General features: G+C 46.7%; 2 protein-coding genes across 2 annotated transcripts in view; one reads left to right on the forward strand and one right to left on the reverse strand.

Moving 5' to 3' along the window:
• The window catches only part of LOC134504308 (ras-like protein family member 11A-like), a 28,629-nt gene extending 16,922 nt beyond the window's left edge, over positions 1-11,707 (reverse strand). Inside the window, exons 1-2 of the mRNA XM_063313455.1 lie at positions 11,259-11,707; positions 4,409-4,465 (exon numbers count right to left, since the gene is read on the reverse strand). Coding sequence (XP_063169525.1) covers positions 4,409-4,465; positions 11,259-11,379 — 178 coding nt within the window. The 5' untranslated portion in view covers positions 11,380-11,707. The remainder of the gene's footprint in view (positions 1-4,408; positions 4,466-11,258) is intronic.
• A 4,509-nt stretch (positions 11,708-16,216) lies between these two features.
• The window catches only part of LOC134504548 (ubiquitin carboxyl-terminal hydrolase 12-like), a 47,004-nt gene continuing 38,635 nt past the window's right edge, over positions 16,217-24,585 (forward strand). Inside the window, exon 1 of the mRNA XM_063313813.1 lies at positions 16,217-16,348. Within this exon, the coding sequence (XP_063169883.1) occupies positions 16,301-16,348 (48 nt within the window). The 5' untranslated portion in view covers positions 16,217-16,300. The remainder of the gene's footprint in view (positions 16,349-24,585) is intronic.

The following is a 24,585-nucleotide window of genomic DNA, read 5'->3' on the forward strand; positions in this document are numbered from 1 at the left end:
ATTGGGAGTCATGTGGCTGTTCCAGAAATACTCGTGATAAAGAGCATTGCGCAAGAGCCACTGTGTGTAGAACACACCGCCAGCCAAAAGTGTAGCCCTGCTAACTATGCAAAAAGAGGCAAATACTGCAGCCTTGAAAACTGACAGCACACAGATGCTTCAATTATCCCCCAAACCTGTCATAAAAGCAATGGGGGGGAGGGAAATAAGATGGGGGCACTATTTGGTGTGTCCTGTTGTCACATTGATTGGATATCTTGCCCACACCAGTCCACCTCCAGTGCCTTCTAGATGAAAAGTCATCTGCAAGAGCAGGGCAGAAAAATCAAGATGGTAAGTGTGACCAGGTGGCTGAAGCTGTGCCCCTTCTTTGCATGCATCATGGCACAATGATTCCTATCCACAGCCACTGTTGATGGGGGAAGAACCTGCTGGATAATGGTCCCTTGCCAAGGAAAACAGGAAGCCGTGTTATACCAGATCAAGTTCTTGCTCATCTACACTAAGTGTAAGCAGCCGCTCAGAGGCACAGACATTTCCCAGCTCCAGCTAAGGCCAAGATACCAAGGTTTGTGTAATGGCATGTGGGAAAGATCTTGGGAGACAGGGTGAAGAAAAGCTGCCTAGGGAGCAGTCAGATAAGAGGCAGCATAGCCTGCAGCTGGATAGTGGGTAGGGCAAGAGGCTCAGAAGGGGCCATCCCTAGTTTCTTGGGCTGTAAAGGAGACAGCAGAAGAATTGTCCTTTCAGACTTGCAAGATTCTGTTAATGTAGCCTTACAATAAAGTAGAATTAGGTCATCTGGTCATGTTCCCTGTCTGGTCTACCTGGGAAGGCTGACAGTTTGGGACCTTGTCTCTTCAAAGGCTGACTTCTGCCATTACTCAGTGATCCTTCCTGATCACAACAGGAGAATAAATGCACAAACAAGAGAAATGTCCTTGGCTGGCAGCCCATGGCATTTGAAATGGAGGAGACAGCATATAATTCCCTTTTCCCTAGCACACTGAAATGAGCTGTCTGGATACTTCCAGATAGTCTATACCTTTGGCCCAACTGTCCTGCAGCAGTGGGTGACCCATTTCCCCACAACTGGAGAAGATCACTTGGTTCCTGTAGCATGCTTACTCTAGCTTGAAAAGTGGGTTGCAGGTCCAAGGGATAGTTCTCCATGGATTTTTAAAGCACCCTGATGCATACTTGGAAAGAAACAAATGCCAGTGATGTACATGTGCAACCAGTTGGCAGTTTGCTAGGTCTACAAGCAAAGGTGGTAGAAAAGAAATACAGAAATGCCTTCTGCTCAGTAAACAAAAAAAGAAAAAAACACAGAGAGCAGGTATTACCAGCTGATCATTATACAGACTGGAGGAAACAGGGTCTCTCTTCTTGATTAAAGGCTATATAACTGCTAGGCCTGGAACCCCTCAAAGCAAGATGGCATTCAGTTGGCCAAGCTGTTCCTTTCCTGCATCTCCAATAACAGGGAACTTCACAGAGTGAATTTCGGCCTGCCACAAAATCGGCTAGCAACAGATCCCTTCCAAGGGCCAATTCCCCCCTACTCTACAGAAATTTTTCTTTTCGTAATGGGCCTTTGACGTTTTGACACCTAGCGGGTGGAGCTGGTGGGTTTTTCTATGGGGTAGATGGGAGAGAGATTGGGTGGTATTCTTTTTTATGACACTGTTGATGGCTGTATACCAGCCAGGGTCATCTGATAGGGGCCATATAGAAATGCTGCTCATAACGTAACATTAACGAAGAGAAACTCAGAAGCCAATGCATCAATGCTGCATTGGCCTATGTGGCCAGAGGCTATTCTATCATATCAGAGACAGGCCCGCAGCAGATACCAATCCATAACAGAATTTATTGTTTTGCATTCATCCAGCCCCTCTTTCTCCTACAGTAATGTAAACATCTGCCAACTCAAGGAGATGGATGAAAAACAGAACAGGATTTCTGCCCCCTTAATAGTTGCTAAGAATGGAAACTTCCTAAAATAAATAGGGTCTCCTGCAGCGTGGTTAAAGATGCCTACTGTATTCTCTTCTGCATCATGCTAATAAATCTGCTTTGATCAGGGATGAGGTCATATGTCAATTTCAAGCCAAGGGCCCAGGGGGTGGATGCTGAAGAACCCCACCTCCTGAAATGGGAAGGGACCCCAAAGTTTGGGGGGGCTCAGGGGGGGCTCCCTTCTTCTAGAACAGCTGGCTCTCAAGACAAGGGTAGAGCCACCTCTCCTGGCCTTTTGGAGACGCATCAAAACCTGCTTGTTCCAGAAGGCCTTTGGGATTTGAGTGCTCAACTCCCAGTATCAGGAATGTTATCTTAATTGTAATTTTGTAACCATAAGTATATATTGTTTGTCTTTCATTATGTATTATTGTAGGGCCCTTCTTCCTTTTGTGCCTGCCAAATGGGTTAGGGTTATCGATCAATGGTTGACAGTTCCCACTGCAAATTTATGTCCCCACACCATAATCACAGCAAGGATATCAAACCAAGGGATGACATTCAGGCAAAACCTTTCTGGGGATGAGATGTCAATACTGGTGGCAGGCAAAAAGGGAGCAAGATCCTGTTGGAGTTGATGGTTATGACTACATGGGCTGCATCTGTTTCTTGTGGACATTGTTGAGGGTTGCTTTGACTGAAGCAGTTAATAAATTCACTTAAATCAATAAGCAATTTCTTCCATTGGAAGATCTATCCATTTCATTGCTGCCTTATTTTCATGGAGCTGTTGGGCTTGATTTGCCAACTCTGCATTTTAATAGCCATTTTCCATATACTACATCATGTTTGCAAACCACTGCGTTGCTTTTTTCTACAGTATCTTCGGGAATGAATGCAGAGGGCCTCCTATCGGGGCTGCAGAAATCTGGACAACCATTAGAGGGACATAAAACACTAGCTTTTTGCTGCCATCCAGTGGTCATCTAGGTTTTTGCAGTGTAGGTATGGTAGTCCTAATCCATGTTTCTCAACCTCGGCAACTTTAAGACGTGTGGACTTCAACTCCCAGAATTCCCCAGCCAGCTGGCTGGGGAATTCTGGGAGTTGAAGTCCACACGTCTTAAAGTTGTTGTTGTTGAGAAACACTGCCCTAATCAATACACATAAAAACTGGCTAATGCTCCTGACAGGCTCTAGCCATGAACATTATTCTGCAAAAGAGAGTGTTTTTAGGGTGCCAGAAGACTTTTTATTACCATGGTTGCAACAAAGGGCCAAAGCGGTCCTCCCTAGCATTTGCATTCAGTCAAATTACCCCAAAATATCTAGCTTTGTAAGGCGATTACATTTCTTCAGACTGAAGTTGCCCATTTCTTTTCAGGCTCCTGTGCCCTTGAGAACAGGGCTGCTTTTAATTTTTCAGGGAACTTCCTTGCGCTCCAAACCAGGAAACTTCGCCTTTTTACTTTTGCAACTGAAACCTCTCTTGGCCCGGAAGAGCCCAATTATTTTTTCAGGCTTTGCAGCACGCCTGCTCCTTGCAGCAGCCCGTGACTTCTTTAAAGCTTGTTGAAAGGAGACAGTTCATTAAAATAACTGTGAAAGCAAAGTCACTTTTTTCAGGTTCATGTAGAAACCTGAAACAGGACAGGGGCTCTTCCAGGCACAGCAGAGACGTGCTGTGCTTGTGCGAGGTGCAAAATGCTTCTTCCCAATCATTTCTGAGTGGTGCATACCTGAATTATTTTCCAACTGGGAACAGTTTTACTGACCTTCATTCTTCTGTCTAATTTGCAAGCATTCACAAGCAATTATCGTGCCATTAGGAAAGCTTTATATTCTATTTTAAGAGGACCAAGCTGTTGTTTACTGCACAGGAACACATGGGTTGGGTTGGGCAATTCAGATGACAGCCCCCCCCCAAAACTCAGACTCCCCCTTTTTCATAGCACTAGAAACAAACAGACGTCTCTGTTTGAAGCTGTTCTTTTTAAAAGGGCACTCGGTTCCATTATTTGGCAGACGAGAAAAGCAGAACAGAGATGGCCCCTGTTTGTGCAGTTGATGCGTGGCAGGATCGTTTGATCCTTTTTTGTTTTTTGTTTTAATTAAAACTGTCAGGCAAAGTCACCTCTCTGCTCCCTCACAATGGAGATAATGCTCGCTTAAAAAAACACACACCCCTCCGCAACGGAGGGGAAAGACTGCAAATAACAGAGCGTTGATTTATTACTGCTATTGCTAGAAGCGATGATTTGAAAATGTATAGTTTCTGGATCCCTAGAAAGGGACCCCCCACATCCCCCTTGACTTGCTCCATTCTCTTCATGGACTCTGAGAGCTGCCCACCCACCCGCCCACTCACCCTTCCAGCCCTCCGGAGCCAGACGGACACAGAGCAGTTTGTTTCCATCAGAACCCGCAAGACAGAAAGGAGACCTACCAGTATTGGCCTCGTAGTCCCCAATAAATCTCTTGGTGAGAAAGCGCACAATGAGAGCTGCAAAACAAGGGAAAAGATACAGCCTTTTAATCAGAGCCTGAAATCGCCACAGCGGGTAAAGAGGGGCATTTAAACATGCCCATTCTGTCCCATTATCCCATGAATTTCATTGTTAATGTGAGTTGTGGTGGGATTGGAAACCCATCCTGCTGGCTGGCTCTGTCGATTGTCTCACCACGCCACAAAGGCGGTGGATGCCTTCGGTGTTAAGATTCTTGTTCTTAAGCCATCCGTGGCAAATTTGAAGAGGAAAACTGGATTAGGATCACTTGGGACTCTTTTGTACATTAAGCAGGAGCCAACCTCGCAGGGAAGTCATCAAGATGATGATGATGATTGCCGTGATGGTGCAATTGAAGCTCCACCCATTTTTATGTGCATCGCACATGTGTTCCAGCTTCAGTCGCACCATTGTGGCGGCCACCTTGACTTTTTTGACATACCCCGCAACACCCTTGGAATCATGGCAGACCAGCCAGCATATAGTTAACAAGATCCATGCTCTCTAAGGCACACACCATACAGTACATATTCCGGCAAATCTGAGTTACAATAGAACACACATTTTGTATTCAATCGAAGAGAATCTCTGTAGCTCAGGGTTGAACGGGAGTCCTTGGTGCTCTCTGAACTTGGTTGTTTGCAGACGTTCCATTACCCAACTAGGGAACATCCACAGTGCGCACGTATGGTGACGTTACCTACTTGGGTAATAAAACGTCTGCAAGCAAACCATCAAGCTCAGAGACCACCAAGGACTCCACACACTGTATTTTCAAGGGAATCCCCTATTAAAAGAAAATACATACAAAATGGTCCTCAAAAACCTTGAAAGGGTCATTTAAAAGCAGCACTTCTCAACTAAGGGTCCATCTGGGGCTAGTAATATATAGAGGGGACATGTCTCCACTCCCAAAATCAGAGAACAGCCCACAAAAGGGGAAAAACTGGAGAAGGTGGACAGAGCTGTCCGCTTCCATCAGGTGTGCACAAGAGTCTTGGCAAAGATTGTCCTGGAGCCCAGGAGAGGTGAGAGCTTTGGATTTGGGGCCCAAAATAAACAACATAAGCTCTCTGTGCTCCTTCTTAGTCTCTTGCACTCTCTCATTAGTTGGATGTGTTTTCTGGTAAACACCACTTTAGCTAAGTTATTATTATTGTTAGATTTTCATCCCACCTATATTTTGGTCAACTCAAGACGGTGAACATTAGTAATAGTCCTGCCTCCTATTTTCCCCCCAACAACAACCCTGTGAAGTTTGTTGGGCTGAGAGAGAGAGAGGGACTGGCCCCACTCACGCAGCCAGCTTCCACGCCTAAGGGAGGACTAGCATTCACCCTCTCCTGGTTTCTGGGCCAGCACCTTCACCACTGCACCAGGCTGGCCCTCTTAGTTAGTCTGTAAGTTCTCCTGCATCATTTTACAGGCGCAGGAGTAAGAGTATTATAACAATTTTTACGTCCTTAAAACTTAGCATAACTGATACATATAATTGAATGCCTGCAAACCTATATATGTCCTTTACCAAGAAAGCGGATTTTTGAAAGGCTCTGATACTGAGAAAGGTGGAAGGAAAGAGAAGGGGATGACCAGCAGTGACATGGGAGGACTCAGTTACAGAAGGAATGGGTGCATCGTTGGAAGATCTGAAGGACCAGGTGAGGGACAGATCGTTACGGAGAAGAACTATCTATGTGGTTACTAGGAGTCAACATTGACTTGATGGCACCTAATCAATCAATCAATTAAGCAATCAATTTTAGAAGATCCTTGATAAAGTGATTGATTAGTGGGACCTGAATGCAAAAAGCTTTAAAACACAGCTCTAAAACCCACTCTGAAACAACGGCAAAATGTAATTATGGTTTTCTTATGACATAAAACAGGGGCAGGGATTGTGTGACCGCAGCTGCCCATCTTGACTTTTTTGACACCTTCCCCCCTGTCCCCCAGACAAGCTTAAACTGTAAAAGGCTGCTGCAGTCTGATGCATAAAGTATAACTCAACTATCCTGAGGGCTAGGAACTTCAGGCTTTAAAACAGCAAAACTGATCACAGTTACAAGAGACTTAGAGACATTACATCCAGTCCAGATAATTCCCTTAGAACTTTTTAATTTGTCTCTTTTTAAAGACTGTATGTGCTGCTATGTGGTCGGTCTAAAGGAAATTAAGTCACAGGAATCGCAAAAGGGAATAACAAGCAGTCATTCCCTTTTGTGATTCCTGTGACTTAATTTCCTTCAGACCGACCACATAGCAGCAGATTCAGAGTATAAAATCTGTATTTTTTTACCGATGTTTATTAGATAGCATTTGAGCAGATTTTACAAATTATACACTATATTTTATGGTGTTATAGTATAAATGTGAGTCCCAATATACTAGAAAAAAAATGAAGCCTTTTATTGTTACAGTCTTAAAGGTTTTATAGGTTCTGTCTTGTAGCCTTGCAGTTTAGTTTAATAGATCTTTGTTTTATAGATTTTAGCCATATTTTATTTTATTGTGCTATATTCAACTCCAAATCTTGCTGCTGCTGCTTCTCCTCCTTCTCCCCCTCCTTCTCCTTCTCCATCAGTATCGCTTTTCATCACACTGAGGATCTCCCCAACTTTTCATCCCTGCCTAGAGTTTCTCTTGGGTTAAGGAGCGCGGTAAGTAACTCAAATCACGCTTGGCGTTCAGAGAAGATGCCTTTCAGATTCCAGCTACGCCTTCCTTCCTCCCTGGAAGCCGCAGGAAACCCAACCAATCCGAATGATGAAGTGTCCCCAGTCAGGGGCATTGGATGTTATTGAAGGTTATGCAAGGGGACCCTTTTGCTATAAATTTTCTGTTGTGTTTGAAAAGGCTCCCATTTTATTTATTTTTGCCCAGCTTTCTCACATTCTTTCACTGGGGAGGCTGGGAAAGGGTGACCCTTCGCCATTGTGTCACCTTCCTTCGACTAAATGGAATTTCTTCCAGCAGGGTTTTATTTAGCCCAGCTTATTCCCTTGAGGAAGTGGGTCACGTGAGAACAACGCATTTCATTTCAACCCAAAGGCAAGCCAGAAACAGATCAGCCCTGAGCTCCGGTTTCATACAACTTTTGTGTGGGCGGGTGGATGTGAAATCATCTGGAGGAGGCTGAGTCTACATCTGATGATCCAAGCATGCGATGCTTTGGAAACATGATGTTCCCTTCACTTAGCTTGTGTGAAGGATGGTGACGTTCCCTGGGAAGAATAAGGAAGGAAGAAGGGGGCGGTTAACCCTTATGCTCCCCATTGATTTTCCCATACAACTGCTCCCAGCTGGGGGTCTAGCTTGTCTGGAGCAGTGTTCCTCAACCTTGGCAACTTTAAGACGGGTGGACTTCAACTCTCAGAATTCAGCTGGCTGGAGAATTCAGGAAGTTGAAGTCCACCCGTCTTAACGTTCCCAAGGCTGAGGAACACTGCTCTAGAGGAAGACTAAGAAGGGAGAGCAGAGCAAGGCCAAGACGTTGCTCCTCTCCAGTAGCAGCACCTGGAGATTAGATGGAGCAGCAATCCCACAATTCATGTGGTCGCCCTCTTCCCCACTCTGGTGAGAAATCCTGTGTGTCTATTAAAACGATAACAAATTCCATATTCGTATTTGTTCATCTGAAAGAGCACATCATGGACATCTCTGTCCTCTCGGTCGAAGATATTTAAGTGCCCTTCCTCCTAAGGTCCCAGGACAGAATCCAAAATTCTTCACAGTAGCAGCCACGCCGGTGACTTCCCTCTACTTCATGAAACAATCCGTGGATTTTGAGATGGCTCTTCACAACCGCTACTTGTGCTCTACACCTGCTCAAAGGAATGGTTTGGAGGACGTCTAAAAAGTTCTTCTCCTTTGGCTGCCTGCAGGATATTGCTAGCTTTCGCCAGCCCCTTGTCTTCCTTAAGCAGCAGATCACTTCCTCAGATCTGCCCATAGCCCTCCCCAGGGCATCTTATCTTGCCCTGGAAGCCAACCCACAGCTTGGGAACTGGAACCCTGGGTGCCACCGGACCTACTTCCGACAAAGGCTCGTGCAAAAGAGCAAAGCAGCTCACCAGTTAACGAGCAAGATTTCTACATGCAGGGATCTCTTTCCCCACTTGGTCATCCGCCTAAACACTTCCAGAGCACCCTCAAGGGGCCAGGCTGCCTGGGTTCCTGGATGTCAACCTTCCCAGGAAGACCAGACAGGAAACACGACCAGATGAGCTAATTCTACTTTATTGTTAAAGCTACATTAACAGAATCTTGCAAGTCTGAATTCAAGTACAAGTCTTGCAAGTACTAATCTCCCGCCGTCACTTTTACAGCCCGAGAAACGAGGGAGGGTCCCTTCTGAGCCTCTCTCTCCACCCATTATGCAGCTGCGGGCTCAGCTGACTCTTATCTGACCGTTCCCTCGGCACCGTCTCTTCGCCCCGTCTCCCAAGGTCTTTCCCACATGCCACTACACTGGTTCAGTGGCTGCCCCAAAATAGTGGTTGCTGATTCTCACCTAGCACCCCCAAAGATGAGCCAGTGTGAGGAAGTGGTTAAGAGTCAGAATGGCACTGGGGGGACCAGGTTCAAACCTACCCTTGGCCACAGGAGCCCCTATAGACCAGCCAACTCTCTCTTTCTCAGCCCAGCCTACCTCTCAGGGTTGTTGTGGGGGAAAATGGGAGGAGGGAGCATTATGTACATCACCTTCAGCTTCCAGAACAAAGGCGGGAAATAAGCCTAATAAATAAACCACACATTGGTGTTGTAGCAGCAGAAGCCGTTGCCTACAGGAAGACTCAGGCTGAATTTTGTAGCGCGCAGGATTGGGTGGCAGAAAATGGGAATAGGTTTTACGCTTAAAGGATTCTTCCACCCTGCCATTCTTTCAACCCTGGAAAATAGCTTCAGACAGACTTGCAAGGGCTCTCACTGTAACTGACCTGGAACAATCTGAACTGCAGAGATCAGCATTTCCAACCTCAGCAACGTTAAGATGGGTGGACTTCAACTCCCAGAATTCAACTCTGGACTTCAACTCCCAGAATTCCCTAGCCTACTTTTCCTACTATTTGTTGGAAAACACTGATCTATAGATTGTCTTTCAACCGACCAATTAAAGGAGCAAAAAAAGAAAATAAACAACGCTCTTTCCATGCTGTTTTTGATGCTTTCTAAAAAAAACCTGGCCATCACTGTGCAGGCTGGGAGATTCGACACATGCCCCCGGCCCATCTGTCTTCCTGTGCAAAATAAAATGGGTGCTCCAAAGAGCGGTGGGATGCTGGCGGGGGAGGGACTCAGAATCCGGGAGAGAGGCTAATAAGGCCTGATGGCCACCTTCCACAGTTACTTTCTAGTGTTGCCGTCGAAAGTGGACTTCTTGCCCTTTCTGCTGAAACGCAGCCAGGCCAGAAGCTAAGCAACTCAGCAACCCGACAGTAGCAAGCATGTGGGAGCCCAGAGGATACTGTGACAGTCTAGGAGTGATGCCAAGCTCCTGCTTGGAGGTATCCTAAGAACCTTCAATGTGCCTCTCAGTCAGAGCAGACTCTCACCTACTCAGACCGATTCTCCTTCACCTGGGCAAAGTGGCTGGGGAAATCTGCCCCATTTCAGTTGCCTCCAGTTTGGAACTATTTACAAATACGTCAAGGGAGAGTTTCCATTTAGAAGTGTGCCTGGTGCTTGTTTCCCCAACATGATTTTTTTTTTTAATCTGTTCAATTGTGTCCGATTCTCAGAGACTACCTGGACAAGTCCCTGCAGTTTTCTGGGCAAGTTTTTTCAGAAGTGGTTTGCCATTGCCTCCTTCCTGGGGCTGAGAGAAAGTGACTGGCCCAAAGTCACCCAGCTGGCTTCATGCCTAAGGTGGGACTAGAAGTCACCGTCTCCCGGTTTCTAGTCTTACCGTGCAGCAAACTGGCTCCCTTTCCAAGACTTACTGCTGCTTTTATGCAGAACATTGGCAGTCTCTAAAACTGAAAGCATCTGAGGCATTATTTTCATGAATGGATGGACTTCCGTACAGACTTTCTCTAATACACTTTCCTCCCCCCCCCATTGTTACAAGCTGTGCCGCAACCCTTTAAAACCACCCCATTTTTTTTAAATAACCCAAGCTTCAGTAGGTGTAGGGTTTAAAAAAAATGGCACAGGATGTATTCTTTGAATTTGGGGGGGGGGGCGATGTTTCTGTTCATTCTGTTTGCTGTTTTTAACCTTAATATGTACGGTGTCTTGAGTTACCTGGTGACTAAGGCAACATACAAGCTGACAGGTAAAGGAAATAAAATGCAGAATTAGAATGTTTGCATGCGAACCAAACGAATTTCTCTCCTACCCCTTATGAGAAGGATGGCTTAGGTCCTGCCACCATCTGACTAACAGCCAACCCTCCCTTGCAGCTTCAGACGTGGGGGGGGGGGGGGTCAAACAAGCAGCAGGGTGCTGTATCTCATTCACGGATGATTGTCCACCCCTGGCGATCTTCTCACCAACCAACCCACCACAATAGGCTTCCAGAGACACTCAGCAGTGCGCCTCTGAAACGCCCCGTTCTGGCCTGCTTACCCTGAACTTTCTCCTGCTTCCCCCACCCAGGACCTCGCTTCTTCCAATTGCCTCCCTGAAAAACCTGGCCCGAACTTTGACGTCCTGCAACGGGCCAAGCCCTCGAGCCACGATTTCTATCAAACATTAACAGAGAAAGCTCAGCCGGTCCAAAGAAGAGAGAGGCGGAGGGGGGTGCGGAAGGAAAGCGCGCACCATCTGCAGGGGTCCCTGAGCACTTACCGGTCTTCCCCACGCCGCTGCCCCCCAGGACCACGAGCTTGATTATTTTGTTGGGCGCACACTCCAGCAGGGGATATTCCGGGATGGGAACCAAGAGGAAATTCGTGGAATACTGGGACATAGTAATCCGAGGCCAGCCGCGCGTGCCAGAGGAAGAGACCCGCTGAACCCCCCGGGGGGGCTTAGAGGAGAAGGGGAGAAGGGGGCGCCCCCAGGAGGAGGCGCGGGAACTTCTGGCTTTCCCTCGGCGGTCCCCGCGAGCGCCTGGCCTGGCATGGTCAGGGAGGCGGCATTTTCGGAGGAGCCCGGCCGGGCAGCGGCCAGCCCCTTCCCCAAAGGCTCTGCTGCAGCGAGCGGGGGAAAGTTTTGATCGGCTCCAGTGAAAGCTGACTCCGGCGCTGCTCAGCCAATCAAACGGCCCGGCCCGGCATTCCAGCGGATGGGCAGACGGACCGGGCCCCCGGCTCGCTCGCCCGCCTCCCCCCCCCCGCCCCTGCCCACCCCGCGGCTCTCGGCTTTGCAGGTGGCCCCCTGGACGGTATCCCAAGGAGGCTGCCTCGGCGGTCCTGGTCCAAGGGAGCGGGGGGTGGGGGGGTGGCACGGGCAGGTGTGGGCATGGCTGGCTTGGATGGGTTCTGGCGTTGGGCAACCGGCTGCTGGGAAGGCAGCGGGAAGGCACCAGCACATCTGGAGGGGAGAAGTTTCCCCAGCCCCGAGTTGGGCTGAGACGTCCGGTCCGGGCTGCAAAGGCGCGTCTGTCCCTCCGTGCAAGAAACCGGCTGAACGAGGGGTGGGAAAGTAGAAGGCGAGCACCCGGCCCGTTTCTTTGTCCTGCCCTCCAGGGCGGTGTTTCTCAACCTTGGCCACTTTCAGATGTGTGGACTTCAGCTCCCAGAATTCCCCAACCAGCCTTGCCATATATGCCAGTGTCAATATATATGGAAAGGGGAGGGGGCTTAATTTTGCAGTTGTGACCACTGGTTTGACTTTGGATGCCCCTACCCCAGCTCTGGGTAATGTTGTAAGGGTCTGCAGGGTGGGCAAGTGGTGGCAAAGTAGGGCAATGGATGGTTCCCAGGCGGATATTCAGGAGGCCTTGTATAACCGGTTAAGGTGCTGGGCTAGAAACCAGGAGGCTGTGAGTTCTAGTCCTGCCTTATGCATGAAAGCTGACTGGGTGACTTTGGGCCAGTCCCTCAGCCCAACCCACCTCACAGGGTTGTTGTTGTAGGGAAAATAGGAGGAAGAAGGAGTATTAGGTATGTCCACCGCCTTGAGTTATTTATAAAAATAATAAAGGCGGGGTAAAAATCAATATTAATTAATTAATTAATTAAATTGCAACCTTCTTTCTCTGTTATCGGTGAAGAGAGCTGTCTCTTTGCCAAATCAAGGAAAGAAAGTCAGAAAGTCTCCATAGGGCATTTTAAACTTAAGCTTCTCTCTCTCTCTTCTTTTTAAAATTATTAAACATCCTTCGGATACTGTCCAAGGAGCTATGTAAACAAACATAAAAGAAGAGCAAGAAAAAGGGATAAAAGTGTAAAGTGCAAGCAAATAAAGAAGAGATTAAAAATGGCACAGAGATTACAATTATCTAGTATATCATTAGTCAATTCTGAGTAACTGGATATATTATATAATTTTAAAAGACTGAAAATTGCTATTAAGCTCCCAGCTAAAGCATTAATATCAAGAACCACGGACTACAGAATATAAATCAGGGTGTGCTGGCTCTGAAAGAAAAATTGTTCAGTTGCTGGAATTCTTTCAATCCCACCACTTTCATCTCACTTAATTTTGCTAATGAGAATTTTGTGAAAATCATGCTTGGAAAGGAATCACTTTCAGCTTAAGGCAGCTGCCAAAAAGCCTAGCAGCAAGGGACAAAATGTGTATTGGGAGGGCACAACACAAACCCTGTGACTTAAGTACTTGTGTCTGACATCAGGATGCAAATGTGAAAGACTAGAGCTTGCACTGTGATAAATGACACACATTTTGTCACTTTCACACCACCATGATTCGCACCATGCACCTACAGATGCTATTATATTTCTGTGCTGAACCCTCAAGGTCTTCCTGCAAATAAATACAATAGCAGAATGGGCTTTGCAACAGAGCAAGGTACAACTTCATGCTTATTTATTGATTAAATCCATTTATATGGTTGCCCACTTGCAGTTAACATCAGATTAAAAAGACACCTCAACCATTGGCGCTGCACAGTTAACTTCAGGTTAAAAACAGGCAAACGAGAAATAACCGAAACTAAAACAAACGTATCTGAGGCCGAACACAGTCCTTCTCAACCCTTACAGAACAGGCCCATCTATCACCTTTGTCCAATGCACAGGCTAGAGCCAGGGCTTTAAAGGAAGGGTAACAGGGTTTTAATTAATTTCCTTAATTAAGATAAGGTTTAAAAAGTTGCTTGGGGTAAGGAATCTGGGGCATACACACTTCCTACCTCTTCAGACATTGTAAGAGGAGGGATGCGTTAGTTTACAGTGGCAAAAAATCAGGAGGAGTCTGGTAGCACTTTTTCCAACTAACACTTTTGTGTCAACAGCTTCACGGAAAAGAAAGACTATGGGAAAGATCTGAAGTGGGAACTATCATGCAGGTGTCCTGAGAGGAATTTCCAAGTGCGGGGGACAGCAAACAAAAGGGGAAAAAAAGTTTAAAGGTGAACAGGTTGCCCAAGCAGATTAGACAGAATACACACAGATCTTTCTCCTTCACAACAGACTGTTGACACAATCTGGAGAGCCGGTTTGTAGGAGGTCAGGGAGATAAGACTTGCTAGACATTTCCTTACAAGGGACTGTATCTTCGGAGACAGGAGAGAGTTCAGGGGTCCTTATCTTGTTTGCTTACATGCTGCAGGACCATCTTGAGAAGACATTCTGGATTTATCTCACCTTTCCCTTTGACAGCCAGGTGATAATCTCTCACAGATATTCCCGGAGGGAAGCGGGCATGGCAATCATCCTTAGAAAAGTCAAGGAACTTCTTAATCTAGGTCAGTGTTTCTCAACCTTGACAACTTTAAGATGTGTGGACTTCAACTTGAGAACTCCCATGCTGGCTGGGGAATTCTGGGAGTTGAAGTCCACACATCTTAAAGTTGTCAAGGTTGAGAAACACTGATCTAGGTGGATACACATTGGTGTGTTCAACCAACCATAGTGCCCTGGCTTATATCTAATGCTAAGCCATAAGCCATGGTTTACCCCTCACAATCAGTTGGGCTCACACACTAAACCACAACACTGGGACCATGGTTCTCTCCTTGCTCTAGCAGAAAGACTGCACCACACACTCAGCTCCTCAAACTGTACGCTGTGGTTTGCCAAGGCAGCCCACGCGCAGGATGCCTCACCTAATGCACCAATTATCCAATCACAGTCAGACCCTTCAATCAGCTCGGCTTGATTTGGCTCCTCTCACCGGCTCTGTGCCGTGGCTTGTGTGGTCTCTCTCGCTGCAGATGTAAAAGGGGAGGCTGTAGATGGATGAATTTGGGTGGGTGGGTGGGTGGGTGGGTGGGTGGGTGGGGTGGGTGTTTCTGGCTCTTGTAAGATTCCTTCCAAGCTTCTCAAACTGTCATGAGGCAAATTGTGTCACTCTTTTACCACCAACAGCATCCCTTACATTCCTGGTGAAAAGATGTCTGGTGCTTCTTGTGAAAAGAGGCGGAAAAGAGGCTTGGCCCTTGCAGCCAAGAAATGCTTTTAAAATATTTTATTCCCCCCCCCCATCTGCTAGCACAGATGGGGTCCTGTTGCATTAAGCCAAAATGTTTGTTCATGGCTGTGCATTGAGACTGTAAACCATCCTTTATAGCGCAGCGTATGATGAGAATTAAACCAATGTAGCATTATTCAAGAAATCATGGAAAAATTAAGCCCAGGGGTGGCGGGTATCTTTTTGGCCCCCAGGAACACTATTAAATATTAGTTTGTTGGGGGTTTTTTTAAACTTCTGGCAGCCTCAAAAGATATGGTGGGTGATGTTGTGACGTTAATGGGCAGCCCCAAAGTTTTTAGGGCTTTTGGGGGGTGACATTTAAGGGATGACATGGGAACTCTGACCCGCTTCTGGTAGTGCCTTTTCTGACTCACAGATTTGATTAAACGGCATTTTGTGGGGTGCAGCTCACTTCATGACAGAGGATTTAAACTGGGAAGAGGCGGACAGAGAGAGGACAGGAGGTTGGTCCATGTAGATGGAGATTACACACAAGGCTGATTACACGTGTTATCAACCTTGGCAACTATAAGATGGGTGGACTTCAACTCCCAGAATTCCTCAGCAGCACTGCCCCCAGATAAAAGTTGCTGTGGTGTTCATCCTGCCCAGTTCTCTAGAGCACTGTTTCTCAACTTTGGCAACTTTGATTTTATCTAAAAGTATCTCCCCGCATGCTGGCTGGGAATTCTGAGAGTTGAAGTCTACCCATCTTAAAGCATGCTGTCAGGGGAATCCTGGGAGTTGCAGTCCAGCCATCTTAAAGCGTGCTGGTCAGAGAATTCTGGGAGTTGAAGTCTATATATCTTACGGTTGAAAAACACCGCATTAGCCCTTGCAGGGTGTTAAAAGTCCATCGGGTTTGCTGGGACTTCAGAATGGCCTCTCTGCGCCGGGACGGGGACTTTCCAAAAACTGGGTGGGTGGGAAGGCGCCCCAGCCTCCCCCCGAGGCTCGCCCGCCCGGACCCTTTGCAAACCCTCCCCAGGAGTCACGCCCCCTCCCCGCTTTTCCACCCCGCTTTGCAGCCAGCCTCGCACCCGGGCGAGCCCAGAAAGGGGAGGAGCCTCGTGGCGTTCGAAAGGGGCGGCGGCGGAACGGAGCAGGGGCGGAACTCTCCTTCCGGGGCCGCGCGGGCCGGCCGGAGCCGAGGGCTCGTGGTGCGCGCCGCCGCCGCCCGGAGCGCTTTCTCGGTGGCGCCACCTGCGGCGGCCGCGGCTCTGGCGGCGGCGCTCACTCGGGCGGCGGGCGGCCAACATGGCGGCGGAGGGTTGCGGGTCGTCGCGCGGATGGCAATACTGATGACCGTCCGGAGACTCGCCTCCATCTGTACCATGGTGAGGGGCGTCCCCCAACATCCCCCGCATCCCCCCACGCCGCGGGCGCCTCTTTGGGAGGGTCACGGCGGAAATGGGCAGGGGGCTCCCTCTGCATTGCGGGGGCAGGCGCGGGGGTGGGGGCCGGCCAGTCTGGGGGCACTTCTCTGAGCACGTGCAGAGTGCTTTCTCCTGCGGGAGGGAGTGAGCGGGGTGCGAGGCTTGGGGGAGTGAGGAAGAGCCGCCTCTTTAGGAAGGGAGCCCTCCGCCCCCCCCCCGCCGATGCCTTTGGGGAGCAGGCGGGAAATGGAGCTGCCTGGGGGGGTCTTCTTTCTCTCCTGGGCTGACCCCCCCTCCAGGCGGTGGCCGCCTGGCCTGTTTTTATTTCTTTATTCGATGCATGCAGCCGCCCCCCTCCGGCTGGGGCTCCGGGCCGCGCGCGGCGTTGACAAGACAAAGCCCAGCCAGCCCCGCGATCTGGCCGGGCGGCGGTGGCTCAGGAGCCACCCCAAGCCCTGGGCTCCTGGCTGCTCCCGCCATCCGGACTCCGGAGGGACCTTCCTCGACCCCATCGTGAAGACATTTCCAGGCAGGGAGTGGGATTTCTCTTTCCCGCTACTTCTTTCGGACAAGGACTCAAAACCATCCTTCTGTACCATACCTCACGTTTTTAACTAAGTTGGGATATTCATTCATCACTTTTTATAATACTATATTTTATTTCATTATATGTGTTCTTACTTAACTTTAGATCTATTATACTCACTTGTTTTTCTATGAGATACATAGATAGACGATGGATGGACAGACGGATAGATGCAACAGTTCTATTTTACTGCATTGGGCCTTATGGCTGTAATAAACAGTTTGGTTTGATTTGAACATAATTAAAACAAAACCATTAACAAGCAGTTAAAACAGTAAAAAAAAACCTGTAATAACAAAAGATGGGAAGAGTGCATTCTACGCTTACATGCAGTACAGTCATTTAAGGGGCTCCACACCATTGCATCACCACACCTGCAACAGGGTTCTCCCTCTTTTCCTTAATAAGATTGTGCTTTGTCTTTCCTCCATTTTCATGTTCCTCTCTGGGTTCTTTCAGCTTTGCCTCTTTAGTTATTTTTCTCCTCCTCCTCAGGGATGTTTCTCACAGAAAACACATCTTGGGGTGAAAATGGCATGAAATGCACGTGTCTATCGTGAGGTGCACAGACAAGTCACGTATGTGCTGCGTGGACCTGAGTTACAACTTAGCCTGTTGGGGGACGGGCAGCACAGGGTGGCGTCCGTGTGTTTGGCTAATTAAAGTGAGTAGGATCGTAACGCTCCCACTATTTTTAATGCACTTTCTTTTCATGTCATAGTTTTCAGCATAGGAGTGGCACAGATAGTTGGTTTGAGAAGCGACATTTAAAAATGGGGAGGTAAAATTTTGAAAAATAATAGTAATCATAATTTATTAAATGTATATGCTGCCCAACTCCCAGTGACTCTGGGCAGTTGGTTGTATGGTGAAGCCTTGAGAAGTTTTGTTCCCCCTTGGCTCAGAGTTCACTTCTATTGAGTCAGATTTAGCCAGTTGTAGCTCTTATAAAGTGGTGGATAGTAGCACGTAGGTGTGATGCAATGAAAGTGATTTCCAGCCAGGAAACATGAAATTTCTCTCTTAGTTCCTGAGAGAGAAAATGATTGTCAGGCCTAGAAAGGGGACAGGCCATCTGCAAATGAGGATGTCCAGGCCCCCCCTACAGCTCGTGCAGGCAACTTCTCCTCTCCTGAAGTAGTTTTTGCTGCAGAATTTACAGTTGTACAGCATTTCATTCCAGCAGAGACCATCTGGAATTTTCATTGCCTTCTATTGGGTAAGAATTCTTGACATTTTGTATGTTCCATCTTTCAGCTTTCTTCCATCATGAAGTTCAAGGGTACATGCAAGTGTCTAGGGACAGTTTTGGCTTGAATGAGGGAACACAAATTGAAACTGCCATCCAGATGAGAACTGTGTATTGTGGCCAAGAATAATCTGTTAATCTGGCTGGAAATGCACAACTGAGTTTGACATTGCATCTGTTGTTGAAGTGCATCTCCCAGCATCCCTCTGTATTCCAGCACCTGCTGGAAGTCGTGTTCAAAAATACCTGGAGGGAATGTGTTGTACAACTGTGCCCTTAAGACTGAGGTATGCTGTTGGGTGTTGTCATGGATGTGGTATTTTGTTAAACTGCAATTGTGTCGATGGTTGGGAGTGTCATTTAACAGTGTTGGCTTGTTTACCAGCTGTGGTCTAAAGAAAACTGATTTTGCCTCCATTAAACATGATCTGATTACGTGCTTTCTTGGGACTGACGTTGCTGATGGCCTGGAAACTACATTTGAGACAGTAGCTCAAACACTTGTAGGAGCTAGACATGTTACATCTTCTCAGGCAAATTAGGTTGGCTCCTTATTTATTTCCAGTTTGTGAAGTGCTGAAGGCTTTAAAAAGTTTAGTGCCGTGTGACTGCAAAGCTGCCTTCACACATCCAAGCCTGCTTATGGTTGAAGATCAGCTTCTGAGATTCTGCTATCTGGGCCACCAGAGACAGAGCCTTCTCTTCAGTGGCCCCAAATTGTTGAATTGTCTCCTCCATAACAAACTTTCAAACCCTTCTTTGCTAACCACTTTCTTCTAGCTTGTAATTGTCTAGTTTTACTCTGTCAAGCTTTTAAATAAGATGTTTGCTTGTTGCAATTGTCTGTCTCGTTCTGTTGATCGCTTCGGAGTTTAATTTTGTGGTTGGATTGTTTAAAGAATGGTCTGTCTTTAAGGGGTTTTTACTCTGAAAAGTAGGCTAAATATAACAGCAGCAGTAAGGATAGCAATAAATATTGATGTCCAGGTGTTTCCCATCCCATCTTCTCTCGGGATGCGTAGCTTCAACAGGACTCATGTTTCGAATCCATGTCCTGTCTATTTCTTTTCCCCCACACAAATACTCAAGAGAAAAATTCTGATTAAAACTCTTTCTCAGATAAATAAATCAGGTCCAATCAGTTTATCTTCTTTCTGCTCTCCCTGTATCTCAAGGGGTTTCCCTCCTCCCTTGTCCAGGAAGGCCACCGGCATCTAGTTCACCCCGATAGTTGCAGCTTCTCCTGCCGAACCACACCTCATTCTGCAGAGGTGTGTGGTGTTGGTGGCCATGTCCCCATTGGAAAGGCTCTTGGGTAAACACATGCTTAATGGAGAATAAGTGAGCACTTAACCTGTCCACAGCAGCCTCTTTCTCCATCGATAGCTTCCTGCTCCTATTTCTTTTATTTATTGCATTACGTTCGTTATTATGCACTCGCATGAATAAGGCACCTACAGCAGCTTTGTTTGATCCATGGGGAAAAACAAACAATCCATGATGGGGTGATATCTCTACCAAAATGGCCACCAAAATGACACTGAAGCATGTGCCTCCTTTGGAGTCCTCTGGAACCCTCTGTCAGGCAAGATGTTGTTTAAAGGAAAAAAAGGAGATGGGAGAAGGAAGGAAAGCCATGTACTTTGTTCCTAAATTCCAGCTGAATACTGAGCGAAAACTTTTGAAAGTAAGAGCAGCTCACCAGCAGAACCTCCTGCCAAGAGAGGTGGTAGATCCTCTTCACTGGGGGTGTTCACACAGAGGCTTGGTAGCCATCGGTCTGCTTTTATTTGGATTCCTGCACCAAGTAGGCTTAGACCTAAAGGTCTTCTTCCAGTTCTCTGATTCTGTACAAGTAGTCCTTGCTTAGTGACCACAGTTGGGAACAGAATTTCGGTTGCTAAGCCAAGTGGTCATTAAGCAAATCCAACCTGATTTTATGGCTGTTAAGTGAAATCATTGTGGGTGTTAAGCGAGCCATGTGGTCATTAAGTGAATCATGTGGGGGGGCCCCCCATTGATTTTGCTTGCCAGAAGCTGGCCCATGGGGACGCTGCGATGGTCGTAAGCGTGAAGACTGGTCATAAGTCGGTTTTTTCAGCATCATTGTAAGTCTGAACTGTCACTAAATGAATGGTTGTTCAGCGAGGACTGCCTGTAATCCGAAATGAACAGCACCTAACACCAGTTGTGCATTCAGGCCCCCATCTCTGTCTTTGAACCATGGACTTCAAGGCTTGAATACCTTGATCTTAATTTTTGCATTTTCTTGCTTCTTCCCCTTCTATTTTTTTTTTTTAAATATTTGAGGCATTCTGGAGATCTTGGAAGCTTGTTGGGGTAAGCATTTTGACTGATCCTGATAAAGATAATGTACCATCTGGCTATGGATTTTAAATGAGAGTAGAGCTCTTTCTGGAAAGGAAGCTTCTATGCCTGACCTTGGAAAGGTTTAGGAGCTGTCCTGTTTCATATTACTAAGTGCTTTTACTTGAGACTTCTTTGTAATTGAGAAGAGGTCCATCTCTGGACTATAATATGTAGTTTTGGTATCAATCCTTTACTGTTCCTGCATATCCATTGCAAGCATCCCTAGAATTATCTTACCCAAGCAGGCTCCATTGAGATGTAAACAAAACTGCCACAGCTAAGCTAACTGGGAATTTTAAGAATTGCAGTCCCAGTGCAATCCGAGGGCAGGTTCAGTAAGGTTCCTAACCTGATGCTATGTTCTATTATTCCAGCTCTTTCTCCCCTGCAAGGAGACTTCTTATAGCTGGTATCTTTTAATCATTTCTTTCTCTGCAAATCCAGTAGACAATAAATCACCAAGGTGTGTTTGTTTTCTTGTATTCTTTCTCTCCCTTGGCTCGTCTCCATGAAATGAAGATTTTTGTTGGAGCATGTTTAGAGCAAGTGTCTGTAGAATATAATAGGAGATTATGAAGGGACTTGTGAACATTAAGTAGGAATATGTGTATCAGAGGGCTTTAGAATCTATAGTGCCACACCATGGTATGTGTGATGTAGCCTGAGATGATGGTTGAGGATGGGAACAATGCAGGAAGCAAAGAAATGTGCTTAAAAATGATAATTTTCCCTGGCAATAAACACCATGGTGATGCATCATTCCACCTTTGTCAAATTTGCTGACATGAGGGGATGGGGAAGCAAGGTTCTTGAACCCTTAAAGCAGTCACCTAAACAGGGGGGTTGGGGCTTCACCTAGATAGCTGGCAGTCTGGGAAGACCACATAGAATCATAGCGCTGGAAGGAACTATAGCAGTCATCTAATCCAGCCCCCTGCTTAGTGCAGGATCCAGTACATCTCCAGGAAGTGGCCATCCAGCCTCTATCTGAAGATCTCCACTAAAGAATTCATCCAGCCTGTTCCACCTTGAGTTCTGTCATGATGGAAATGGAAACAGCATTGAATTAAATAATTAGGAGTGCTTAAAGCACATGCTGCCTTGCGTCAGTTCAATCCAGGATAAAGAAAGGGAGGTTACACTGATGAAATATTAGATCAATGGGGGCATGCCTCTGTTCCTGCCTCACCCTTCACCGGTAAGCCTGCTTTCCCTATTCACCCCTTTCCCCCAAATCCTGGCTGCCCTTTGCACATTTTCCGAGCCCAGTCTACATCATTCCAAACATTTTAGGTTATTTGCCACTAAGCCTATGTGAGGTTTCACTTTGTGAAGCCATCTGAAAGTTGATCATTGTTATGGTATGTGGGAATGACCTTGGGAGACAAGTTCATGTAACCTTACAGTAAAGATAGAGCTAGTGCTGTTGGTTGTACTTCTTGCCTGGACTACCTTGCAGGGCCAACACCATTGGAATGATCTATTTTGAGACTGCTGGATGCTGCTTTAGGAAGTAGTCTCATTAACGTCCTTTGAGTAAAGTGACCCTTGCAGGCCTTGTGCAACCTTGGCGGGTGGCTTCTGGCCCACTTTTTATCTGTGGCATGTATTACAGTAATAGCAAGATCCCCCCCCCCTCCAAATAAAGATGCTCTCATTTATCTGAAATTATTCTGGGAACAAAGAAGTAGAGAATGTGACTGCTCTGGTTGGCCTCTCAAAGTGGCATAGTTGCTATCAATCCTGGCCTTTGAACAGCTTTTGGGAACATGATTCTTTCATCTAGAAAGATAATATTCCTCGTCTTTACCTCTTTTCAACAATCCATAAAAGACTAGCCTGTCCTTTTCCACTGGAATTGAATGTGAGTGCAGCCAACCATGTGCCGGGTTAAGGGCACTCTTGGCTGAGTCGGTTGGCATAAGAAGAGGCAGTCTTCCCTTGGAAGAAGGTCTCTGTCACATTCTTCAGCTGTGTGGCCCAGGCAACATTACCATAGCTTTAGTGTTCCTCGACCTTGGCAACTTCCTGATTTGGCAGATACCTGCTGGCTGGGGAATTCTGGGAGTTCAAGTCCACAAACTCTAAAGTTGCCAAGGTTGAGAGACACTGCTGTAGTAGCTTTTGTTTCCTTGCTTTAGCTGGTTTCCTGGCTTCCCCTCCTATCACTCTTCGTCTCTGTAGAGTTTTGTTCCACCTTTCTGTCCAAGGAAGCTGATGCAAAAGGTCCAGGTCCCTCCTTCCCAGTGTGAATGTGCCTGTGTATATGAATCAAACTCAACCTCTGTAGCCTTGTGGCACAACACAAGGTGCTAACCATTCCCAGGCGCTCAGTTTAACTTAGTCAGCCAGCAGTGGCTGGGTTTGTTACGCGCCAGCCATCTTCACAGTCCCCCTAGACAGCCCAAGGAAGGCTCGGAGGCTGTGGCTTTCTGTCCTAGGTTCAGGTAAATTGAGGAGGGTCTGGCCAACCTCATTCACTACCTTATCTTTGGCAACAGCATGGCTTCAGAGCCGAAGTACCTAGGGCAGTGTTTCTCAGCCTTGGCAAGTTTAAGACGCGTGGACTTCAACTCCCAGAATTCCCCAGCCAGCATATGCTGGCATATGCATATGCTGGCATATGCATATGCTGGCTGGGGAATTCTGGGAGTTGAAGTCCACGCGTCTTAAACTTGCCAAGGCTGAGAAACACTGCCCTAGGGTGAATATTTTGTGGGCTTCTCTATGACTTTGTCTCAATGATCTATGTCAGGAGGCACAATAAACCTTAGAGTAAGCCCTTTGAATGACGTGGACAGGAAGGGGTTGACCGCTTAGAGTTGGAGTTCAGCCATGTTGCTGAATTGTTCCTTGATCTTTGATTGCCACTATAGAGGAGATGTCTTTCTGGGGAGCAGCGGTAGAATAGCCTGCCCTGGAAAGAAGCAAGTTCAAAGCCATGGCTCATCCAGAAACACAACAGGCCACCTTCACTCTAGAGCAGGGTTTCTCCACCAGGGTTCTGTGGCACCCTCAGGTTCCACGAGAGGTCGCCAGGGGTTCCCTGGGAGATCACGATTTATTTTTAAAATTATTTCAAATTCGGGCAACTTCAATTACAGAGGTAAGTTTCACCCTTTATTTTTTTAAGAACATCTAGACAGGCCTACCCATGAACCGAATATCATAATTTTGTAACTTCTGGCCTCTATTTGAGCCTGGATGTGCAGGGGTTCCCTGAGGTCTGAAAAATATTTCTAGGGTTCCTCCAGGGTCAAAGGGTTGAGAAAGGCTGCTCTAGATGGATGCTTTGTTTTACAAGCATCTAGAGTAAAATTTCGTTCAATAATTAATAATTATCTTACAATATAATAGTGTAAGCTATCATATGTTTTTGGAATTACAGGGTTTGGAAAAAGATTCCAGTAGCAAGTCTTTCCAGTGAAAGATGCCTAGCCAGCTGGTTTTAATTTGTGATTTCCTAGATTTTGGTTTGTCAGAACACCACAATGTTGTGGTTGGGTTAAAACAGTTATTAAATAGTCACTCATTCTTCTTTTCAGGTCTTTAGATGATCTATTTGAAAACTTTGACCCCTTTCATGCTCATTATCAAAATAAATACACATCCAGCTGCAGTTTAACGTATCTTAGAATTGTTATTTTTACTTGAAGGAAGCAATTCTGTATTTGAGGTAAACTGTCTTGGTGCACAAAAGGAGAACGCAAATGCCTTGCATGGCACTCCCACAGACCACCATAATTACTACAGAATTGACAGAAGGAGAAAAGTAGTAAATAAAATTCAAATTAAATATTAACACAAGCTGAAGTTTATCATTCCGGCGCTCTCCCCCCGTGTTCTGGTGTGCAAGGCCATGGGGGTCCCTCAGAGGCTCTGTCCAGACCTCTGCCCGAATAACATTTTGCACTTCTGGTTTACAGGATTTGATGGGAGCTCTGACATGTTGATGGAGGGCAAAATACAAAATACACTGCCATAACATACTGT

This window comes from Candoia aspera, chromosome 12, assembly GCF_035149785.1.
Source record: "Candoia aspera isolate rCanAsp1 chromosome 12, rCanAsp1.hap2, whole genome shotgun sequence".
Classification (NCBI taxonomy): Eukaryota; Metazoa; Chordata; class Lepidosauria; order Squamata; family Boidae; genus Candoia; species Candoia aspera.